This window comes from Aythya ferina (assembly GCF_964211825.1).
Source record: "Aythya ferina genome assembly, chromosome: 1".
Taxonomy (NCBI): Eukaryota; Metazoa; Chordata; class Aves; order Anseriformes; family Anatidae; genus Aythya; species Aythya ferina.
In genome coordinates, this window is record NC_140296.1 from 2,876,242 (window position 1) to 2,895,512 (window position 19,271).

The 19,271-nt window shown below is 38.2% G+C and overlaps 1 protein-coding gene across 14 annotated transcripts in view; it reads left to right on the plus strand.

Moving 5' to 3' along the window:
• Positions 1-19,271, plus strand: part of EMSY (EMSY transcriptional repressor, BRCA2 interacting) — a 39,691-nt gene that overhangs the window by 14,505 nt on the left and 5,915 nt on the right. For 9 of the 14 annotated variants that reach the window (XM_084506081.1, XM_084506073.1, XM_084506085.1 and 6 more), the window contains 11 exons: positions 2,735-3,011; positions 4,933-5,238; positions 7,376-7,525; positions 9,078-9,251; positions 11,331-11,467; positions 12,975-13,148; positions 14,062-14,260; positions 15,150-15,314; positions 15,522-15,680; positions 17,534-17,593; positions 18,649-18,803. In XM_084506081.1, coding sequence (XP_084362207.1) covers positions 2,735-3,011; positions 4,933-5,238; positions 7,376-7,525; positions 9,078-9,251; positions 11,331-11,467; positions 12,975-13,148; positions 14,062-14,260; positions 15,150-15,314; positions 15,522-15,680; positions 17,534-17,593; positions 18,649-18,803 — 1,956 coding nt within the window. The remainder of the gene's footprint in view (positions 1-2,734; positions 3,012-4,932; positions 5,239-7,375; positions 7,526-9,077; positions 9,252-11,330; positions 11,468-12,974; positions 13,149-14,061; positions 14,261-15,149; positions 15,315-15,521; positions 15,681-17,533; positions 17,594-18,648; positions 18,804-19,271) is intronic. The other 5 variants (XM_084506080.1, XM_084506083.1, XM_084506084.1 and 2 more) reach the window with 5 other exon arrangements.

Sequence of the window (19,271 nt, forward strand, 5' to 3'; positions counted from 1 at the left end):
ACGTCACCGGATAATTTTGGTGAGCGAGATCCCTCCTAGGAGTTTCAAATTAAATGACAGACTTGTTAGACTCAAATTGGAAACGTACTATTTTAAAGAAGTGCAGTTGGGTATGAGTGAAGATCTTGGATGTGAATGTAATTCTTAGTTTCTGCATGCCAGCTTTCAGAATTGTTTTGACATCTCAGTAGGCTGGAGGAAGATTTGTCGTAACAACTAATAATGTCACAGCTCCAATTTCTGGATCCTCCTAAAATAAAGCCCTCTGTCTGGGACTCAGAAGGAAACTAATTGAAGCTTCTGGCCATGTAGTGTGTTTATTTCTCCAGAAACTAGGTTTTGATATTTCTCAAAATAGAGTTGGTGGGACAAACCTCAGTGTATGTAAGGGATTTATTTATTTATTTATTTATTATTTTTAACTTAACAGTTAAAATCAACAACAAAAAAGACAACTTGCTATTAAGACACTAGCCAGTCTTTTTGCTGTGGAAAGGTGTGATGCAGTTTTCGTACCTCTGACAAGTTCACTTCTAATTTTTTTGACTTGAAAATAGTATTTCAAAAATGTAATTGTGACTTGAGCTTAAATGTTTGTAAATTTTTCATCAGAAAATTCTGCTTTCTGGATATGCTTCACATGTGAAGATCACTAATTTTTATTCAATTTCTTTAAAAATGAATGTAACAGATCATACCAATCCCAACCTGCTTAGTCACAGGATAGCAATCAGTGTTAAACTATAATCCTTTACCAGCTTTTCTCCTTAGGTGGTTAAACAAAGTGTTATTAAGTGATAATTTCAGACTAGATGGTTTATCTCTGGCTTTGAATGAAGAACAAAGCTGGTCAGGAGCTGTGATGATGCCCAGAGGCATCCTGCATGTCTGTACTTAGGGGAGATGCTGAAGTTGTCCTGTTGCACTGAGTTTTGTAGGAAGGTTGGCATGAGTAATCTGCCTTTTTTGCAGGAAACTGCAACTCATCCTCTGTATTCCTCAATCACTTATCATAGGTGGAATGGAGCTGGCCCTAAAATTCAAAAACTTGGAAGTATTTCTAGTGTTAAGTGACCATATAAGACACAGAATGAACCTTCAGAGGCACATCCCAGGATCTTTTCACCTGCAGGATTAGTACCAGATTGGAGCTGTGCACTGCTCAGCTTGTGTGTTTGGCCATAGCCTAAGAGCAATTTCGGAAGTGTTTTAATTAAATCAAGCTTAGGCAGGAGGCAAAAAGAAGAGTGACACAGCAGAAATGTTCTCCCAGGAGAAAGTAATAAAGTGGTAGGGCAGCAGCTACGGAAACCTTGTCCTTCAGGCAGTGGTGAGGTGTGGTCAGCCTCCTGTTATTCATGGAGGTAATAAAGTTTTGGTTTTCCTCAGATCAAGATGTGAAAGGCTCAGCTAAGTGGCAGGCCTATAAAACTAGGCACAGCAGGAAGAAAGGGGAGACGCAGGCAACCATGGTGGTGAAATTTGCTGCTTTTATTCCATCCATGTGGTTATCTTTTTTTTTTTTTAATTTTATTTTTTTAAACAAAACTTAAACTCCTAATCTCTTCCTGTTTGGTTTATCACTTAAGTCTATTTCTGGTCCCATTATCACATTATTTCTTTTCTGTGTCAGGCAGCATTTCTGTAGTCCTGGGTAGTAGTGTAAGATTTTCAATTGGAGCTGACCAAGCTTTTCTTTCTTCCTTATGTAATCTTTTTTTTTTTTTTCTATTTGATTTTGTTATGTGGAATTGTGAATAGGTTTTGAAGTTCTAGGATTTTACTAAATTACACTTTTATTGGGATAATCGCATTACTGAAACCATTTCTTCAAGTTCTTGCGTGGTAAACTGAATGTGTTGTATTTCTCTCCAGTGTCCTTTTCATTTTAACTGTGTTTGTAAGTACGAGGAGGTACATGTAAACAGAATAAAGCAAACCTCCTTACATAAGCAGTCCCTGTATTAAAAATGTAGGAAATGGTTAGCTTTCTAGGTCAGTTGTGTAAGAGCAGACTTGTTCCAACGTTATAATGGATTCTATGTATTTCAATGTCAAATCAGATTCATGGGGTTGGAATTGTAACTCGCACTAGGAGTAACGTTCATTGTCTTCAGACAAATGTTTCTCAGACAGATAGGAAAGAATTTCTGTTACTGAGAGCACTAATTGAAGCAGAAATTGTTTCTGAGCCTAAACCAGGCTTTTCGCTGATGAAATATTGTTGTTTACAGCATTATGGATCAAAAATATTGCCCATTACTGACTCAGCAACTGTTTGTTAAAGAGAAAAAGACATCTCTATTCTCTTCATTGCTGTTTCTTGATATAAGTGCAGGGTTTGGGAGAATGGTGTTTAAAACTTGCTTTAAACCCCTGCTGTGCTGTTGTTGTTGGTTTTGTTTTCAAAATGGGCTTCAGGCTACCTGGCCCAGTTAAATGAATCCAAGCAGTTCATTCCTGTCTGTCTTCGAATATGAGATAATTCTACTTTAATTAATAGCAATTGTGTTTTTAAAAAGAGTTGTAATTTTATGGAAATGTTTATTAGCGTTTTTTCAAACCAAGGGAATTTTTTTATTGCCAGCAAACGTTTGCCAGTCTCAAATGGTCATGAAAAGCATATATCCGTAAAACTAAACACTCATACACCAATATGTTGCTGCAATTTTATGCTTTGAAACAAGTGCAAAGAACAAATGAATTTCTTGTTGTTTTTCTTCTCTCCTTTCAGGTGATAATAGTAACCACCTCTCCAAGCTCAACTTTTGTACCCAACATCCTTTCCAAGTCCCACAACTATGCAGCGGTTACGAAACTTGTCCCGACGTCAGTCATTGCCTCAACTACTCAGAAGCAACCGGTGGTTATAACTGCTTCTCAGTCCTCTTTGGTCAGTAACAGCAGCAGTAGCAGCAGCTGTTCCACTCCCTCCTGTACTGCAAGTACTATTGCAGTGACTGCTGTAGTATCATCAACGCCATCTGTCGTTATGTCAACAGTAGCACAAGGTATGGCAGTAACTCTGTGTGTGTAAAAGCTTTCACTGCTGAGTTAGACTTTGAGAACAGCATAGAGATGTGCTTTGTGTTTACATGTCCTGAGTAAAGAACAGGAGACGTGAAAAAAGTCTGAGGAAATAAATCCAAAGTACTCCACAAAACGTGTTGTTGGACACGGCTCTTTCCCTCCTCAACAACTGATGTGCAAATCCAGTTCTTAAAGAGAATCTGAGATAGTGTGGCACAGCTTTTTGTTTAGTTTGAAAAAAATAAATAACTTCTTATGGCATTAAAACATTAAAAAAATGGCTTTTGAGAACTTTATCTGATGCACAAAGGATGATCATTTCCAATATCATTTGGAAATTGTTTCCCTCAATGCCCAATTTATAGAAATATACAAAATTAACACCAGCTCACTGAAACTAACACTTGACATGCCTAATCTTAGGATACTTCTTGTGGTAACTAGTCTTGATGACAATTCTGAAATGTAGAGAAGTACTTACACCTTTTTATCTGTGTATTTTCTCAGCATCTTAACTTTCAGGTCCTTAAAATTAATACCTGAGTGGGCCTGAATTTAAAATTCCTGGTTTTCTAATTTCTAACTTCATCTATGTGCTAGCTTGACTGATTCAGCTGTACAACCTCCAGCTGTTTGGCTGGGAAACTGTGGAAAAATGAAAGGAGCTCAGTGACCAGCACTTACTGTGCCTAAAAATGACAAGTGTTACACACCAATTTTTCCTGGTCCGTTATTTTCTATTCTTGTTCCATTCCACAAAAAATTGGGCAACTCAGGAGGTATTCCGCATTCCCTATTACTTTTACTTATTAGGTCCCAAAGGTAGCCCATCAGTTTACAGAGCATAAAAGCATACAATAGAACTTCAAATAATATGAACTGTGGATTTTTAGTTGGATTTAATCTTGGAAGAGACAGCTACAGTTCTAAAGTAACCCATGCAGTTAAAGATTCAATGTCATTACAGAAAATACTGATGAACCATTGTAACAAACGAATAATCATTTCCCCTGTGAAGCAAGTGAAATTTGTGAATGTAAACAGCTGAGCAAGAAAATTGAGAATCTGTCTTAAGTGATGTAGTGAGAAGAAGGCTGCTTATTTAGATTGCCAGAATTGTAGCTTATTATGGCTGTTAGCACTGACACTGCCATCTATAAATATAGAGAAGTAAAAGAGGAGATTTTCTTTCAATGTTCCCCTTAGGCAGTTTTTAACCAAGCCCTTGCCAGTGTAAGACATACTTTGTCTTTTTTGGTGCTTATGGATGGGAAGCTTAGATAAAGCCAAAATTAGTTGGAAATGTTGTGACAACAGTGCAAGACCTAAGTATTTATGTATGTGGGAGCTTTGTTGTTGTATCCTATTGCTTTTCTTTATTACTTGTAAGATTGTTTAACCTACCAGCATAAAAAAATGTTCCACAATTTTCTACATAACATGATTACTTGATTCATTCTTGTATGGTAACATTGTGTTCACTAAGGGATACTCCCTTATATTGATGGATTTGACATTTGTCATCCCTAAGCTTGTTGCAGTCTTCGTTGTTTTTTTTCTTACTATAAATATTTTGCTTTATTGAAGATTAAAGTCTGGCTTTGCAAAGATTAGTGGAGTTATTTGTACTACAAAAAGTGCAGGAAGGAGACTAAGACTGTTGAGTCTTTGCATTAGCTGCCGTAATATGTTTTACTGTCACGCTGAAAATCTGCATAAAGCTCCCTTGACTCTGTACAGAGCGTTTCTGATACAAGTAGGAGCTTTTTTAAGTAGGAGGGTTTTTTTAATGTATATTTATTTGCACCTTTCAATAGTAGAGGCAATTTAAATGCAAAAGTATACAAGAAATTGTAATGTTATATCACATAATTCAATCTTAAACTATTTGCTCTTTTACAGGTGTGTCTACATCGGCGATTAAAGTTGCCTCTACCAGACTACCTTCCCCCAAAGGTTTGGTTGGGAATCCAACACAGATCTTAGCACAGTTCCCCAAACAGCATCAGCAGTCCCCCAAACAGCAGCTGCACCAAATACAGCAGGCTCAGCAGCAGCAGCAACAGCAGCAGCAACAACAACAACAGCAGCAGCAGCAGCAACAGCAGCAGCAGCAGCTGGCACAGTCTTCTGTAGCTCAACAGCAGCCACAGCAATCTCAGTTGCCACCTGGCATCAAGCCCACCATTCAGATCAAGCAGGAATCAGGTAGTTGGAGTTAATCTTTGGTTGTATTGCTGATTGATGAGGTCTAACCCCACACCTCAAGAAAGCAGGGCTGAATTCTGTCGTGAATGTACATGGGGAGCTGTCATTAAGGCACAAGTACCTGTGTACTGGATTGTGCATTAAACACAAAAATAGGTAGTAAAGGATATCTTAATGTTTTCAGCTAAAAATAACTGAAGAATTAGGTTCTGTCATTCTTCTTGCTTGACTCAGGTATTGCAGACTATGCTTTAGGAATTAATGTTTTATCTTTAGACATTTAAAGGTATGTAAATATCTTCAAAAGTAGCTTGGTTGGCAACTTGAAGACACCAGTTTCCTGAAGATCCAAGAGCTGTTCAACTGTATCGACTGGAAAAAAAAAAAAAAAGTTAATCTGCGCTTTAATTATTTTCTTGTGTCCAGAAATTGAAATCTATTTCTGAGATATTTGTCACAGCAAAAATGCAATTAGATCTGAGACTGGGAGTTGGACTTGATTCTTTTTATAACATTGATCCGTTCAGTTGACTTTGGGCAAGTCGCATAATCTTTCTGCCTTGGCTTTACTCTGCTGTAAAGTGCAGTTCTTAGTGAGATGTGGTAAGAACTGATGCTTGCAAAGTTACCAAATTCTAAAGCAAGAAGTGCTATAAAAGTGCAAAGTATTTTTCTGTCTATATTTTTAGATTAGTCATGTGGTCAGTATTTGATTATTTTGTTTGTATTATCAGGCCATAGAATGGGGAAAAAAACAACAAAGCAAAGCAAAACAAACAAAGAAAACAACCTTACCCCTGTCCTTTAATAAACTTCCTCTTGGATTATAGCACCATTGCCTGGGAAAAAAATATCCACTAATGAGGAAACATAGGAGGCCTCCATCCTCCTGTTACTGGACAATACTTGAGCAATAAGAGCTTCACTCTGTGCATTCTACTATAGTTTTAGGCTCAGAGTGTTTTTTAGTTAAAGTATCTTTGAAAATAACCATTTGATATCTACTCTGTGAAAGATGTGAGCTGATTTTCATGGAGACTTGGCTTTTTGCACTGTTCAGACAAACTGGATAAAGGCTTTGGTCTTCCCAGCTTCATTATGGCACTTAAGTTTGGAGCTTACTTGCTTTGTACTGCTTTTATGGTCAACGTAGAAAGAAGCAAATATCTCTGGAAGATGTTTCATGTCCTGAACGGACAAAATTGTTCGCCTAGAAATAGTTGTACAAATATAAATGTCTGCATTTAGATGGGCTTATTTCAGCCTGGGTGTTTCATGACATTTGCCCAACACAATTCAATTCATTTATCTCAACATGAAACACCGCTTGAGATGCAAGTGGCCGGGGGTACTTCTGAAAAGTCAACGTGAATTGTGGTTTGCAACTGAGAAGTGAATCTCCCACGTACACTACTCCTCTACACAAACTGAGAGAAAGCGAGCAGAATCCTTGCCATAATAAGGTGTCCCCATCCTTTTGTTCTTGCTGCTTCTACTTAGTTTATTTCATCCCAATTCCTTTGCAACTTCAAGATAACCAATAAATCAAGAGGAGAGATGATAGTTCACTGAAAGCAACCTTGTGTAGCCAGTGTCACAGTTGCTTCCTTATGCACATCAGTACTCGGTGTGCAGGAAGCTTTTTGATTCACAGGGATGAAATTCAACCATGCTCTTAAAGGCGTATTAAAATTTACAGGCTAAATATGTGAAGAACTACTTCATTTTTAGATCCTTCACTGTCTACAATCCAATTTGTTATTGGTTGTAACCTGTTGGTTCCTGGGAAATGTGTTCTACTTTTTGAGTCATGAAAAAAATCCATATCCAGAAAAGATCAATAAAACAAATCAATGATGGAATGGAATCCCATGCCTCAGTGGGAGTAGCTAGGAATTGAAACAGGCACGTGAAAGGCAAAGATGATGATTGTCTTGTTATTTGCAAAGAAATCTGAAAAGAAAAGAAAAAAAAACAACAACAACAACAAAAAACATTTTTTTCAGGATCAAGAATACTTGGTCTCAGAATAAAAGCCTCGTGAGGCTACTTGCCCACTAGGGCTTGGTCTGAGAAAACATTTCAGAAAGTAACTTTTCGTGCCTGTATTTTAACAGTGACCTTTCTCCTTTCCTAGGTGTTAAAATAATCACTCAACAGGTGCAGCCCAGTAAAATCCTTCCCAAACCAGTTACAGCGACCTTGCCCAGCAGTAGCAATTCACCTATTATGGTGGTTAGCAGTAATGGGACTATCATGACAACTAAACTGGTCACTACTCCCACTGGTAAGTTATGGTTCTGAGAAGGGAAGGGAGGGTAAACCCAGACATGCAAATAATAAAACAAGGTTTACTAGGGTTAAAAAAAAAAAAAAAAAAAGCACTTCTCTCTTGTAAACAGTGAGCACAACAGTGCATTCACAAACGTTGATAATTGTTCTAGATTAGGATTTGTAGCATTGAGTGCTCTTTTATTCCCTTATGATCCCTTTAAATTGATTCACAAAAGCATGAAAATTCCATCGCCATTGAGTTTGTTTTAAAGAAAGTTTTCTTGCAATTTACACCAATACTTTGCACTTCTGTAGTATCTTGTATTACATAATTTACATTAATTATTTTTTTTAGGTGCCTTAAGTAGATAGGTCATCGTCATTCCTAGTTTACATATGTGGAGTTTAGAAGACAGATGACTTGCTCATAGTCTCGCAGTGAACTTAAAAAAAAAAAAAAAAAAAAAAAAAGCCTACAAATTGAATTTTAAACTCAGTGTTTTTCTGGGGATCTAATTGTATTTGTGTCTTATTGATTGAGGATCAGAAATAATACAGAAATAAATAAGTAAAACTTGTGTGAGGAAAATTTGCAAGGCAGCTTTATCCCAGTTTTCTGAAAACTCAAATTAATTTGCATGCTGAATTTTTAGCATGAGTTGGGGATAGTAGTATAAACTAACAGTTAATGTTCTTTTTTTAAACTTTACCTCTTAAAATACTTCACACAGGCATTTCAAAGCATATAAAAGTTGTAGCAGTTCTGTAGTTCATTTAATTGGTAAAACCTGTATTCTGCTCCGTTGGATCTGAACATGTGGTTTTCCTGTTGAAGCAAGTTGTTTTGCTGTGTGATTGGTAGCAATTAATATCTGTAGAGAGTTATCTGCAGCCGTACAAGCAGAATGGAATTGCAGTGTTAGTGTAAGTGTTGACTCCTGTTATTATTTTGAGCAAGTTTTTTTTGTGGACTCAAATCTCTTTCCATTCTGAGGAACAGAGATTTAAAAAAAATAGTAGGTAGGACTTATACAACTACTAAACCTGTAAAATTACGTTGTCATTGTAAAATTGCACTTTTCACTTAGAGATATATTTAGATCAGTCATTGTCAGCGTTCTTAAATGATTTGTCTCATGGGTAAAGTGAGAGTATAGGTATCCTTTGAGAGAGAGGGATCCATTCTGGTAGTTTCATCAGAGAATTCTTGGGCATCTGACAGAGCAAGAGGCAAACATACAGGTAGAATCTATGTAGCTATTGAACAGTTTTAAAAAAAAGCACAAAGCCTTCGGGACAAGGATATGAATTAAAAAGTAGCAGTTATAAAATACAATATAATATTTTACAAAACTCTTAGACTATTTTAAAGCTGGCATATACTTGAATATTTCTCTGCAGGTCTAAAAACTGCCTGTGGGATCGTAAGGGGTAGTGATAAATTTCAGCATAGGAGCTCTCTGAATAAATTCTAGTGCTTTTTGTCTAGACTAACTTATTTTTCTCCATAAATACTAGTGGGGAATTATGTTCTAACAACAAACTTTGTTTTCTCTTCCAAACAGGAACTCAAGCAACATATACGCGGCCAACAGTTAGCCCCTCTATAGGGGCCCGGATGGCTGGAACCCCAGGGGCTGCAACATATGTGAAAACCACAAGTGGCAGCATCATTACGGTAGTGCCAAAATCACTGGCTACGCTGGGAGGCAAGATTATCAGCAGTAATATTGTTTCTGGTAGGCATATGTGTTGTTTGATATTTAAAGCTTTGTCACAAGCAAGTTTTTACTTGCTTTAATTGGACTTTTCTGTGGGTTACGTGCTTAAATAAATTTTAGGGCTTTATTGGAGAAGTTAACTCAGAAGAAAAATAGCTGAGGATAAAAATGAAAATAGCAGGTAGAAGGTATGGAAGAAAAGTACTCCTGTGGATTGCAGTGATTCTCATGTTTAACATGGAAGCATTTAACATGGAAGCATGTGAGGAAAGCCTGAAAGAAAAGAGAAATGTGGAGAAAAACTGCTATATTGCCTCTTGTTAGAGGGCTGGAAGGTCATAAAACTGTCCAGTTCAAAACATTCGGTAATGTGGATGGTGCTATTTTTCTTCCACTGCACAGCCAAAAAAAAAAAAAAGAATAAAATTTAATTTCGTAGCTTGTAGAGTTAGCTACGCAGTCTCCTCTTTCCCTCTCTTTTTTAATAGTGTCAGCCTGTCTTTCCCTTACCATCCTTACATCTTCCTTCCCAGCTTTGTGCAGATCCAGCTGCTTGTCTTTGTCAGTCTGCTGACCACCCTCTACGTTCTCTGTCCATGTAACCACAGTACATAGGGTCTCCTTAGGGTCAGGACCAAGCATACTTGCACCAGTTGCAGTTCTCAGTGTCTGTTTTGGGCTTTGACAGTGCTTATGAAGAGAAGGTCTGCCTCATTTTCCTAGCTGGGTGCAGGTGTGAAGCAGGATTTGCTGGGTCTGTGCTTCCTGTCTCCAAATTACTCAGAGCTCCCACTGTTGCTGATTAACAGAGACCCAGCCTGCCACCAGCCAGCTCCTGGCACAGGCAGTTTGGTAAAACCACCCTGGAGCGTAGTCTGGTCGAGAGACTTCAATTTTTCACATCCTAATTTCTACAAAATAGTATCTGGGATTAATAGAGTGGCTTGTTGGGAACAAGGGACTTTTTCAGCCTGTTGCAGGTATGGTGAGTGGTGGGGTGATTTCCAACACAAGTTTGGAAAGGATATCTGCTTTTTTTTTTAACTGCTGTTGATTCATACTCTTTTTTTTTTTTTTTTTTTTTCCCAGCTGTGGGTGCAGTTTCCTAGCCATCTAGATAATTCCTAAGTCACTAAAACTTGATGATGGTCTTGTCCAAACAAATCTTTCCTTTCTCAGAATTAATACAACTATTAATCAGAAATACCTAATGAAGAATCAGCAGATATGACTAGTGGGTAGAAGGTAGCGAGAGCAATCCTTGGGATTGCAGCTATATTGACAGAGGAGTACATTCTGCAGGGAGAAAGTGAAAGGGATGGTAAAAAAGCTGCCTGAGTACATCTTTGGAATGGCAGTCTGATAACATTAATTACTTAAATATGAGCGTGTGTACTCTTGTAGATTGTGGAAGGTTGTCTAAATTTATCTCTTGCTGTAGGTAGATAACCTGATGCGGGGAGTGGAACCTAATAAAAATTGGGAAAGGAAGAGAAATATTCAACACAGCACTTAAATAAAAATAAAAACACTTACATACTCAACTTTCAAGAGCTGCTTTTTAAAACAATAGCTTTTTTTTTTTTTTTCCAGTACACTGTTGGTCATTTATATTGCAACAGTTCAGTTCTGGAAAGTGAAGGCTTTTCTCTATCTCAGTACATAAGTTCTCCTGCTGAGGTTATCTGTGTGCTCTGAAGTCATCTCAGTCAACTTATCTGTGCAAATAGGACCTTGACTTGAGTATTAGTGTTGCCCTTATCTCTCCTAACACAAGCCTTTGAAAAGTTAGACGTGTTAGATTGAGAAACTTGCATTAGTCTGCTTTGTAATTCATGAGAAGGGGCAGACTGCACTAACACAGAATGAATTATTCCTGTCCTGCACATGCGTTTTGACTGTAGAAGAAAGGTTCTTAAAGTGGTTAACTGATCTTTATATGTTGAGTTGGGTAGCATAAATTCCTGTTGCACGCGCTACCTTTGTTTTGTTGTGCTGTCACATTTAAATACCCTTGTGCAGCTCACCAACTTCTGAAATGAAAGGAAATATACACGTGAGAAACTTCACACTGCTTCTTTTCCCTTTAAAATTAAGGAACTACAACCAAAATCACTACGATTCCAATGACATCCAAACCCAATGTGATTGTTGTGCAAAAGACTACTGGGAAAGGAACTACAATTCAAGGGCTTCCAGGCAAAAATGTTGTCACAACGTTGTTGAATGCTGGGGTAAGTAAGAATTTTGAGTTTAAAGTCTATGGCCAAGTGACAGGATGTGTTAGCTGCTGTGTTCTTTATGCTAACATGCCAATTAAAAGCAAATTGTGCATGAGCTCAGTAACAGATACAGCATGCTTTAATGTTTGGGGTGTTTGGAGAGTGAGTATGTTTTATAGGATATGAAAGATCTTTAAAACAAGCTGGAAGTGTTCCCAGAGTTAAATGAAAATAAAAACTTCTGTGCTTACCCTTCTTCCACTATTAATGGTTTTGTAATCTTGAAGGGGTTAAGCACAAGAAAACAAGTAAAATTCTACCCTGTTAGTGGTCTAATGAGAACCCCAGTCCTGTTATAAGCTTGCATATCCACCTGTGTATCTTTTGGGCAGAAATAAGCTGTCCCTTCACACCTTTGATTGCCTGTTCAAGAGTCCTGTATAATGCTAAATTAGTTTTTGAATAACCTGATGTGTAGAAAGAACAAAGTCAAGTTTCCAGCTTCAGCTGGGTTTTCCTTCAAATGCTAGCAAAAATGATGAACCTGCTTTACATTCCTAGCTAAAACTGTGAGATGTAGTGCTTTAATCATGGAATCTTTTAAAATCTACTTGGCTAGCAGAACTCAGTAGGATTTTTTTTTTTGAAACCTGATAGGAAACTTTTTTTTTTGAAAATTTCTGCTTTTGTAGTTTAAATAAGAAAAAAAACTAAAGCCATGCTTTCACAAAAATGGGAATCTTGTGATGTTACACAGTAGGAAACATGAGAATGTGATGATATTTCTGAAACAACTATGGCTCTTGGGATTTCCAGCTACTTGACGGGAATTAGTAGGAGTGCTGTGAGAACTGCCAACTAACGTAGTTCCTCGTATGGTTTGTTACTGTGCAGAACTAAAAAAGCATGCTCAATTTCTTTGCTCTTCTTAAGCTATCAAGAGTCTAGTCATGTGTCAGAACTATTCCAAAATCAAATGTTTCCCATGAAACAGCTGTGAATCTGCATTTTCTTTTTAATAAATGAAATTTTACTTAGGAAAAAGAAGTCCAGACATAATTAATGTCTTGGTCATGAGGATAATACAAAGATCTCTAATTTATTTTTAGAATCTCAATTCAGGTTTTATAGATGTTGTGCCAAAATTAGCGTTAATAGAAACAAGAAGTTTTAAAAAATCATTCGTGAAGGATTTGAAGAAAGTTCCAACTTAGGTAAATTCTTTGAAGCAACTTCAAAAACTTCTTAGTGTCATTTAGTTATTCTTTTTACTCAGCCTTTCAGAGCAGCTCAAAAGGTAAATCAATGGAAAAGGGGATTTTGGTAGCTTTTCCATTCAAAGCCATAGGGTTTTTTGTTCTTGGTCTTTAAATGTTCTTTGTGTTAAATACATCTAGTTCTAACAGCAGCAGGTTGATTTTGTGGTACACACACTCACCAATAACTGTATTTTTGTAGAGAAGTGGGTCTCGCTGAACAATTTCACTCAGTTAACCTGTAAACTTTGGCTTCTCTACAGGGGGAGAAAACTATTCAGGCAGTGCCAGCAGGAGCAAAACCTGCTATCATCACTGCCACAAGACCCATCACAAAAATGATTGTTACACAGCCAAAAGGAATAGGGTCCACGGTCCAGCCAGCCACCAAAATCATCCCAACTAAAATTGTTTATGGTCAGCAAGGGAAAACGCAGGTACAGTGAGGACCCATTTCTGTTTTGAAATGTACCCCTAAATTTTAACGGGAAATAGATCATTTTTTCACTGTGTTGCCACATCTGTTGCAAGATGAATATATGCAGAATGTGTCTCTGGGGAACGAGACTTAGGGAAGTATTGAGGTGGCCTTGATTCTGGCTTCTTGAGCACCGTGTTGGTGTTCGTTAGCTGTTCTTGGAGGCCTCGACCAAGCTGAAAGGAATTGCTAAATCTGTTACATAGCTGAAACTTAAGCTATCTGGCAATGGCTCTGGATGCCTCTTAAATGTTAAAGCTAATGATCAGATTGTTAAAGGTAAAGATGTGGAGACTGGACGTAGGCCATGCGTCAAATGTGAGAGCCTTATTGGAGCTGCTCTATCACTGATGTATGTTCAGGTTGTCCCTGTAGCCTTGTATTGTTGGTGGGGCTATAGATAGAGAATCTGGCTTGTTTCTGGACACTGTCAGTTAAGACTTTTTTTTCTGGTTGCACTTTGTATGTAAAAAAAACCTAAAGTTACATAAGGTATAATATTTCATGTCTTGATCATTCGAGACTATTGTGGGCTAAGGAAGAGAGGTGCTTGTCTTTATCAATCCAGTGCATGTTCCAGCTCACTCGTGTAGCTTTTCCCTTGTCCACGCCATTGTGTCAAGCCATGAGGAATGACTGTTTAGTGCTTCATTGTGTTAAGTGCTCCAAATTACTGAGATGTGCATTCTTGTGCACTGCCATTTACTGGTTTCATAATCAGAGCTGCTGAATTTACAGGTAGATTTCTTTTAGCGAGTTACCAATATTATACGAGTCTTGCACCTTGATCTTTTCGTGGCACGCTGTTCTCTGATTGCTCGGATCTGTTTTCTTGAGTCCTCTTACTGTACGCAATCTGTCTTTCTAACTAGGTCCTCATAAAACCAAAGCCAGTGACATTTCAAGCAACAGTTGTGAGTGAACAAACTAGGCAGTTGGTAACTGAAACGTTGCAGCAGGCATCAAGGGTAGCAGACACAGGAAATTCGTCTCTCCCAGAAGTGAAAGAAGAACCACAAAGTTACACTGATAGCAGTTCTTCTTCCACAGAGTCCTCCCAGAGCTCTCAAGGTATGTATTCGTGTTTCATAGCATATGAATGGTCTTTCTCTCAAACATGCCAGCAAGATTCATATATTTCAGTGCATCTCTTTAGCACAGTTCTTCACCCAGTCTTTTAGCAGTGAGCGTCAGCATTTGCTGCCCTTGTGAGCTTATTTAACTTCTATGAGTTGTTTACTACACGCAACATTTTCCTGTGCAAAAAGTGGGAATAATGTTTTCTTCCCGGCTTCCAGCTTGCTCGTCTGTGCAACTTCTCATGTGATAGAGGAGAATAAATAGATTTATCTATAAATTAACACCCGGCCTTTGGTCAGGAGTGGCCATAAGGTATATCACTGTGTTTAAAAACAAAACAAACAAAACAAAAAAGCAAACAAGCAAATGACTCTCAGTAAAACACGTGCACTTATTTATGTGCTATCAGTCACTTTCTATAATAATTCCTATCTGTTGATCTGTACTACCATTTTAAGTAACTTTAAAAAAAAATGTTGAAGATTCAGCAAACTTAACAAAATATATGATGTGTAAATTGCGAATGCTGAATACATGTTGATGATCTGAACCACTAAAACTTGTTGAAAAGCTTCAAGGTGAATTCAGCATACAAAGAAACCTACTGAACTTTGCCTGTTCACACCAAAGCTTTTATAAACAACAGAAAAACAGGATCTTTTTGTTGGAAACTTGGTAACATTAGCTGTGTTTTACTTCGAGTCACTTATAAATAAAAACTAAACAAGAGAACTGAAGAATGAGATGATGCATCCTTGTCAAAGTTCAACCTGATTTAATTTTGAACCCTACCTCTGCTTTGAGCACGAGGTTGGATGAGAGACCTCCAACCCAATTGATTCTATGTCAACCTGATGTGCTTTTGTTCTCTTGTGAACAGATTCTCAGCCTGTAGTCCATGTGATTGCGTCAAGAAGTCAAGATTGGTCAGAACACGAAATAGCTGTGGACACAAGCCCTACAATAATTTACCAGGATGTATCCAATGAGTCTCAGTCAGCTACTTCCACGATAAAAGCTTTGCTAGAACTTCAGCAGACAACAGGTGTGAAAACGCATGTGGTTGTTTAAGATCACTTCAAAGCACTCAGCTGCCACCTGTTTTAGCAGCAATTTATGATATCTTCTATAATCACCTGAATTCTTGTAAAAGTCCATCTGAAACAATTACATAATATTCACAGTGTATTTAATTAAGCCATTGCATTTGTGTCGGAGATGTGTTTTAATGAATTCTGCTTTTCTTCTAAAGCAGTGAAGGAGAAGTTAGAATCGAAGCCAAGGCAGCCCACCATCGACTTGAGCCAAATGGCTGTCCCAATCCAGATGACCCAAGAAAAGAGGCATTCTCCAGAAAGCCCTTCAATTGCTGTAGTGGAGTCGGAATTAGTTGCCGAATATATCACAACTGGTAAGTGACTTAAGGTAGCATGATTGTGGGTTTGCAGTTGAAGTCTGGGGACTTCATTTGAAGTTTTCTTACTCTGGAGTTGTCTTTCACTTATTTCCTCTATTAAGGATTAGAGTGAAACGAATTCTCTTCCATTCCTGAATGGAATTGAATTTTCTTCCATTCTTGAAGTCCTGTGCAGAAAGGGGCAGAAACTGCATCTGCTTTTCTAGGGCATGCTGGAGAATGTCTCAAACTGAAACAATTGGTTGTTGCTTTAGGGCATCCTAGTGGAACAGATATTCTGTCCTCTGATCTGTTGGTGAGGAAAGGCAGCTCCGCTTGTCCTTAGGGAAAATGTCTAGTAAGGAAAAAGCAAAAATGAAGTTCATAGAATCATAGAATATCCTGAGCTGGAAGGGACCCGTAAGGATCATTGAGTCCAAGTTACAGGAACTGCACCCATTGTTTTGAGAGAAGGCAGATTTTGAGTTATTTTCATCCATAATTGCAAAATGTTACTTGAGTGCAAGCATTAACTAGGTTGTTCAGACAGGTGGGCATTTAGTGTGGTAGCGTAGATCTCAGCTTCATTGTTTGCTGAGAGGATCTGCTAAATTTGCACTTTTAACAAATCATTTAAACTGGAATTATGGTTGGGAATCAACCCTTTTTTTTTTTTTTTTTTTTTTTTAACTCTTGAATTCTCCTATCTGGTTGTCCTTTTTTGTGTCACCCAATGAATCCCTTCCACTGGACAGCTCTCTAATTGTATCATGCATCTCTGATGCTCTCTGCTACCCCCAGAACTCCAGTTATGAGCTACCTTTCATATATACTTGAAAGGATCAAATTATGTGTTTCCTGTTTTAATTTCTTAACTCCACATTATTGGTCTCCTGACTTACTTTATTAGGAAAAAAGCGTGTTGAAAATATGCATTGAAAAAGAGGAATAAGTACCTGTCCATAACTTCAGTTCAGTGTTCTCAGTGTTAAATGTCCAATCTGATCTTTTCCTTTTTTTAATTTTCCTGTTCTCACCTCCTCCCCTTGCTCTCATCCCTTGTATGATCTAATTTTAAGCACTGTGGAACTGGGGGTGGAGGACTAGTGTTATTCTAAATAGCACTTACTGTATCTGGCTTCAGCTTTGAATGTTTGAGTCATGCTCCCTTGGATCCCTGTTTAAAGAGACTCCAAAGTACCATAAATAATGTTAAACTGATCTCCAATTAACAAGTCAGTCATGTTCACTGACATTCAAGGTTCTAGTTTTTGCTGGATCTTCTTGTAAAAGCTCATGCAAACTAGGGGGAGAAGAAGGAATTCCAGGCAGTATCTCTGTAGGTTTGAATCTTTTCCTGCAGCCCAGAAGCCATATGGAGTATAAAAATTGAAAGCTTCCCCAAACTGTGATTACTGCTTGAAATGGTGTTTTGGTTTTTTATTTTTTTAAACTTTGAGGTGATTTAGAGGAATCTACCAGGGAAGTGCAGGCTACTGTGGGTTGACTAACAACAGTCTCTGTTAGAGCACAAAACTGGTTAATTTGCTCTCAGGTTTCTGCCCCTTCCCTTTCACTCAGGTTAAGTGCACCCTGGCAGGGCATGCAGGTAATGCAGTGTTTCCTTTTGTTTTAATTTGTGCTTCCCAGGATTCATCAGTAATCCACGGAGGTGTATTTTCTGCTAAAATTCAGTCGTGAGATAGCCTACAAGCTAGAATCTGTTGTGAAATCTCCTGCATGTGCTTAGACCGAAGGATTTAGATACCTTTGAATCTGTTTGGGAGCTGGGATTCAACATGTGCTTCCGAGTGAGATGAGGGGAGCAGTTCACACGTCTTAGTGTCACTATTTTTGTCTGTCTGCAGACTCAGGAAGACAACACTGTATTGGTTCACATTCGGAAGAATATCTACACAACCATATAGGTTAGAAACTTTACTTCTAAATGAAGCTTTAAATTGTGCAGGAACTGTTGCGGGATATCCACGACGGACCTGGCACAGCATGCAGGCTGGTACTGATATAATCCAACTCCTCTCCTGGAGTGGGAAAGTAAAATTGTCATATTAATTCAAAAATAGACCTTTCTTAAGACTCTCAGCAAGGTCTTTAGTATCTTCTAACTTTCAGTTATTTTGTATCTGGGTATAAACTACTACTTATCCTTTGTTTTTTCAGTATTGTATGACTAAAAAGTTAATTAAAGCAAATATTTACATATTGGTATGGCCAGGCGTATAATTTGGATTCTTATCTTATCAGTGACTGCAATATAGAATGGTTGTTTTTTTTTCTCACCAGAATATCATTACTCTGTCAATCCACTGTTTAATTAACAGAGCCCTAACTGTAGCTCCAGAACTCAGCTGTAACTGCTCTAACAAGAGTCACAGACCCAAGACAAGATCTCCACTTTTTGCCTGTGATTTCTTATCAACCTTGCTCGTTTTCTTTAATACCAGAGCATTTTCCAATTGCTAATCTTGCAAATTTAGCCTATGCTCTGGAGCATTTCTTGTGATTTATCAGTGATAGAAATTCAGTGAGCAAGGCTTGCTGTTCTTAATTGCAGTCAATTGTGCAGGTGCTTTTCGCACCTGTAAAGATTACAGAATAATTTGTAGTAATTGTGCACTGTAATTTGCTGTGTGCTGTTGTGCTGGTTATATAAAATGAACCTAGCTGAAATTATAGATCCTGTATGCAAGGTTGTTGTGTTGGGAGAGGGAAACCAGAGAGATTTGGACCAAGCATGATTACTTAGGAATTAAAGACAAAAGCAAAACCCCTGAGATGCTATTTTAAGAGGCTTCTCAGAATAGCTGTGCACTTAAAGGTTGAAGCTAGCATGCAGTAAAAGATGCATTTCAAACGCACGTTTTTATTTCACTCATGCTTTCAGCTGAAGGTTAAATAGAAAGCAAGTAATTAAGTTCTTCAGTCAGTTCTGGAGAAGTGCCACTCACCTCTTTACTTTCAGTTAGCCATCGGTCCCAGCCCCACCAGCAGTCATCCCAGCCCCAGAGGACTCTGCTGCAGCACGTGGCGCAGTCACAGACAGCAACGCAGACTTCTGTTGTGGTGAAATCTATCCCCGCATCCTCCACAGGCGCAATTACCCATATCATGCAGCAGGTTGTACCCTTTCTTTTCCAAGCAGTCTATAAACAGTGAATTTTGTATGGGACCAGGGCTTGTTCAGAATGAGCATGTTGGTGCCACTGAAAATGCCAAGTCTGAGGGCAAATCCGTAACTTCAGTTTAACGTTGCCTGTTTTGGTGGGGAAGGTGGTGGTTATTTTCCCTATTAAAAGGGAAGCAGTTAATGAGATGACTTGAGAGTGTTAAGCAAGAGGTATCCACAGCCACCATGGAAAAGACTTACCTAGCTCAGTTCTTGCTGTCTGTGTGACACCTCTTTGACAGCAACAAGCTGTTTCTTTCTATATGTTGTGTTTTAGGGGTTTGTGTTCTTCAGATTACATTGGTGTTAGTGTAGGGAGAGAGGAAGCAGACTCTGAGCAGTCCACAGAGCACAAGTGGCTTTTGCATTCAAGGGCTTTAGTTTATGAATTATATGAAAACTCCTCTTCTTGCTGAACC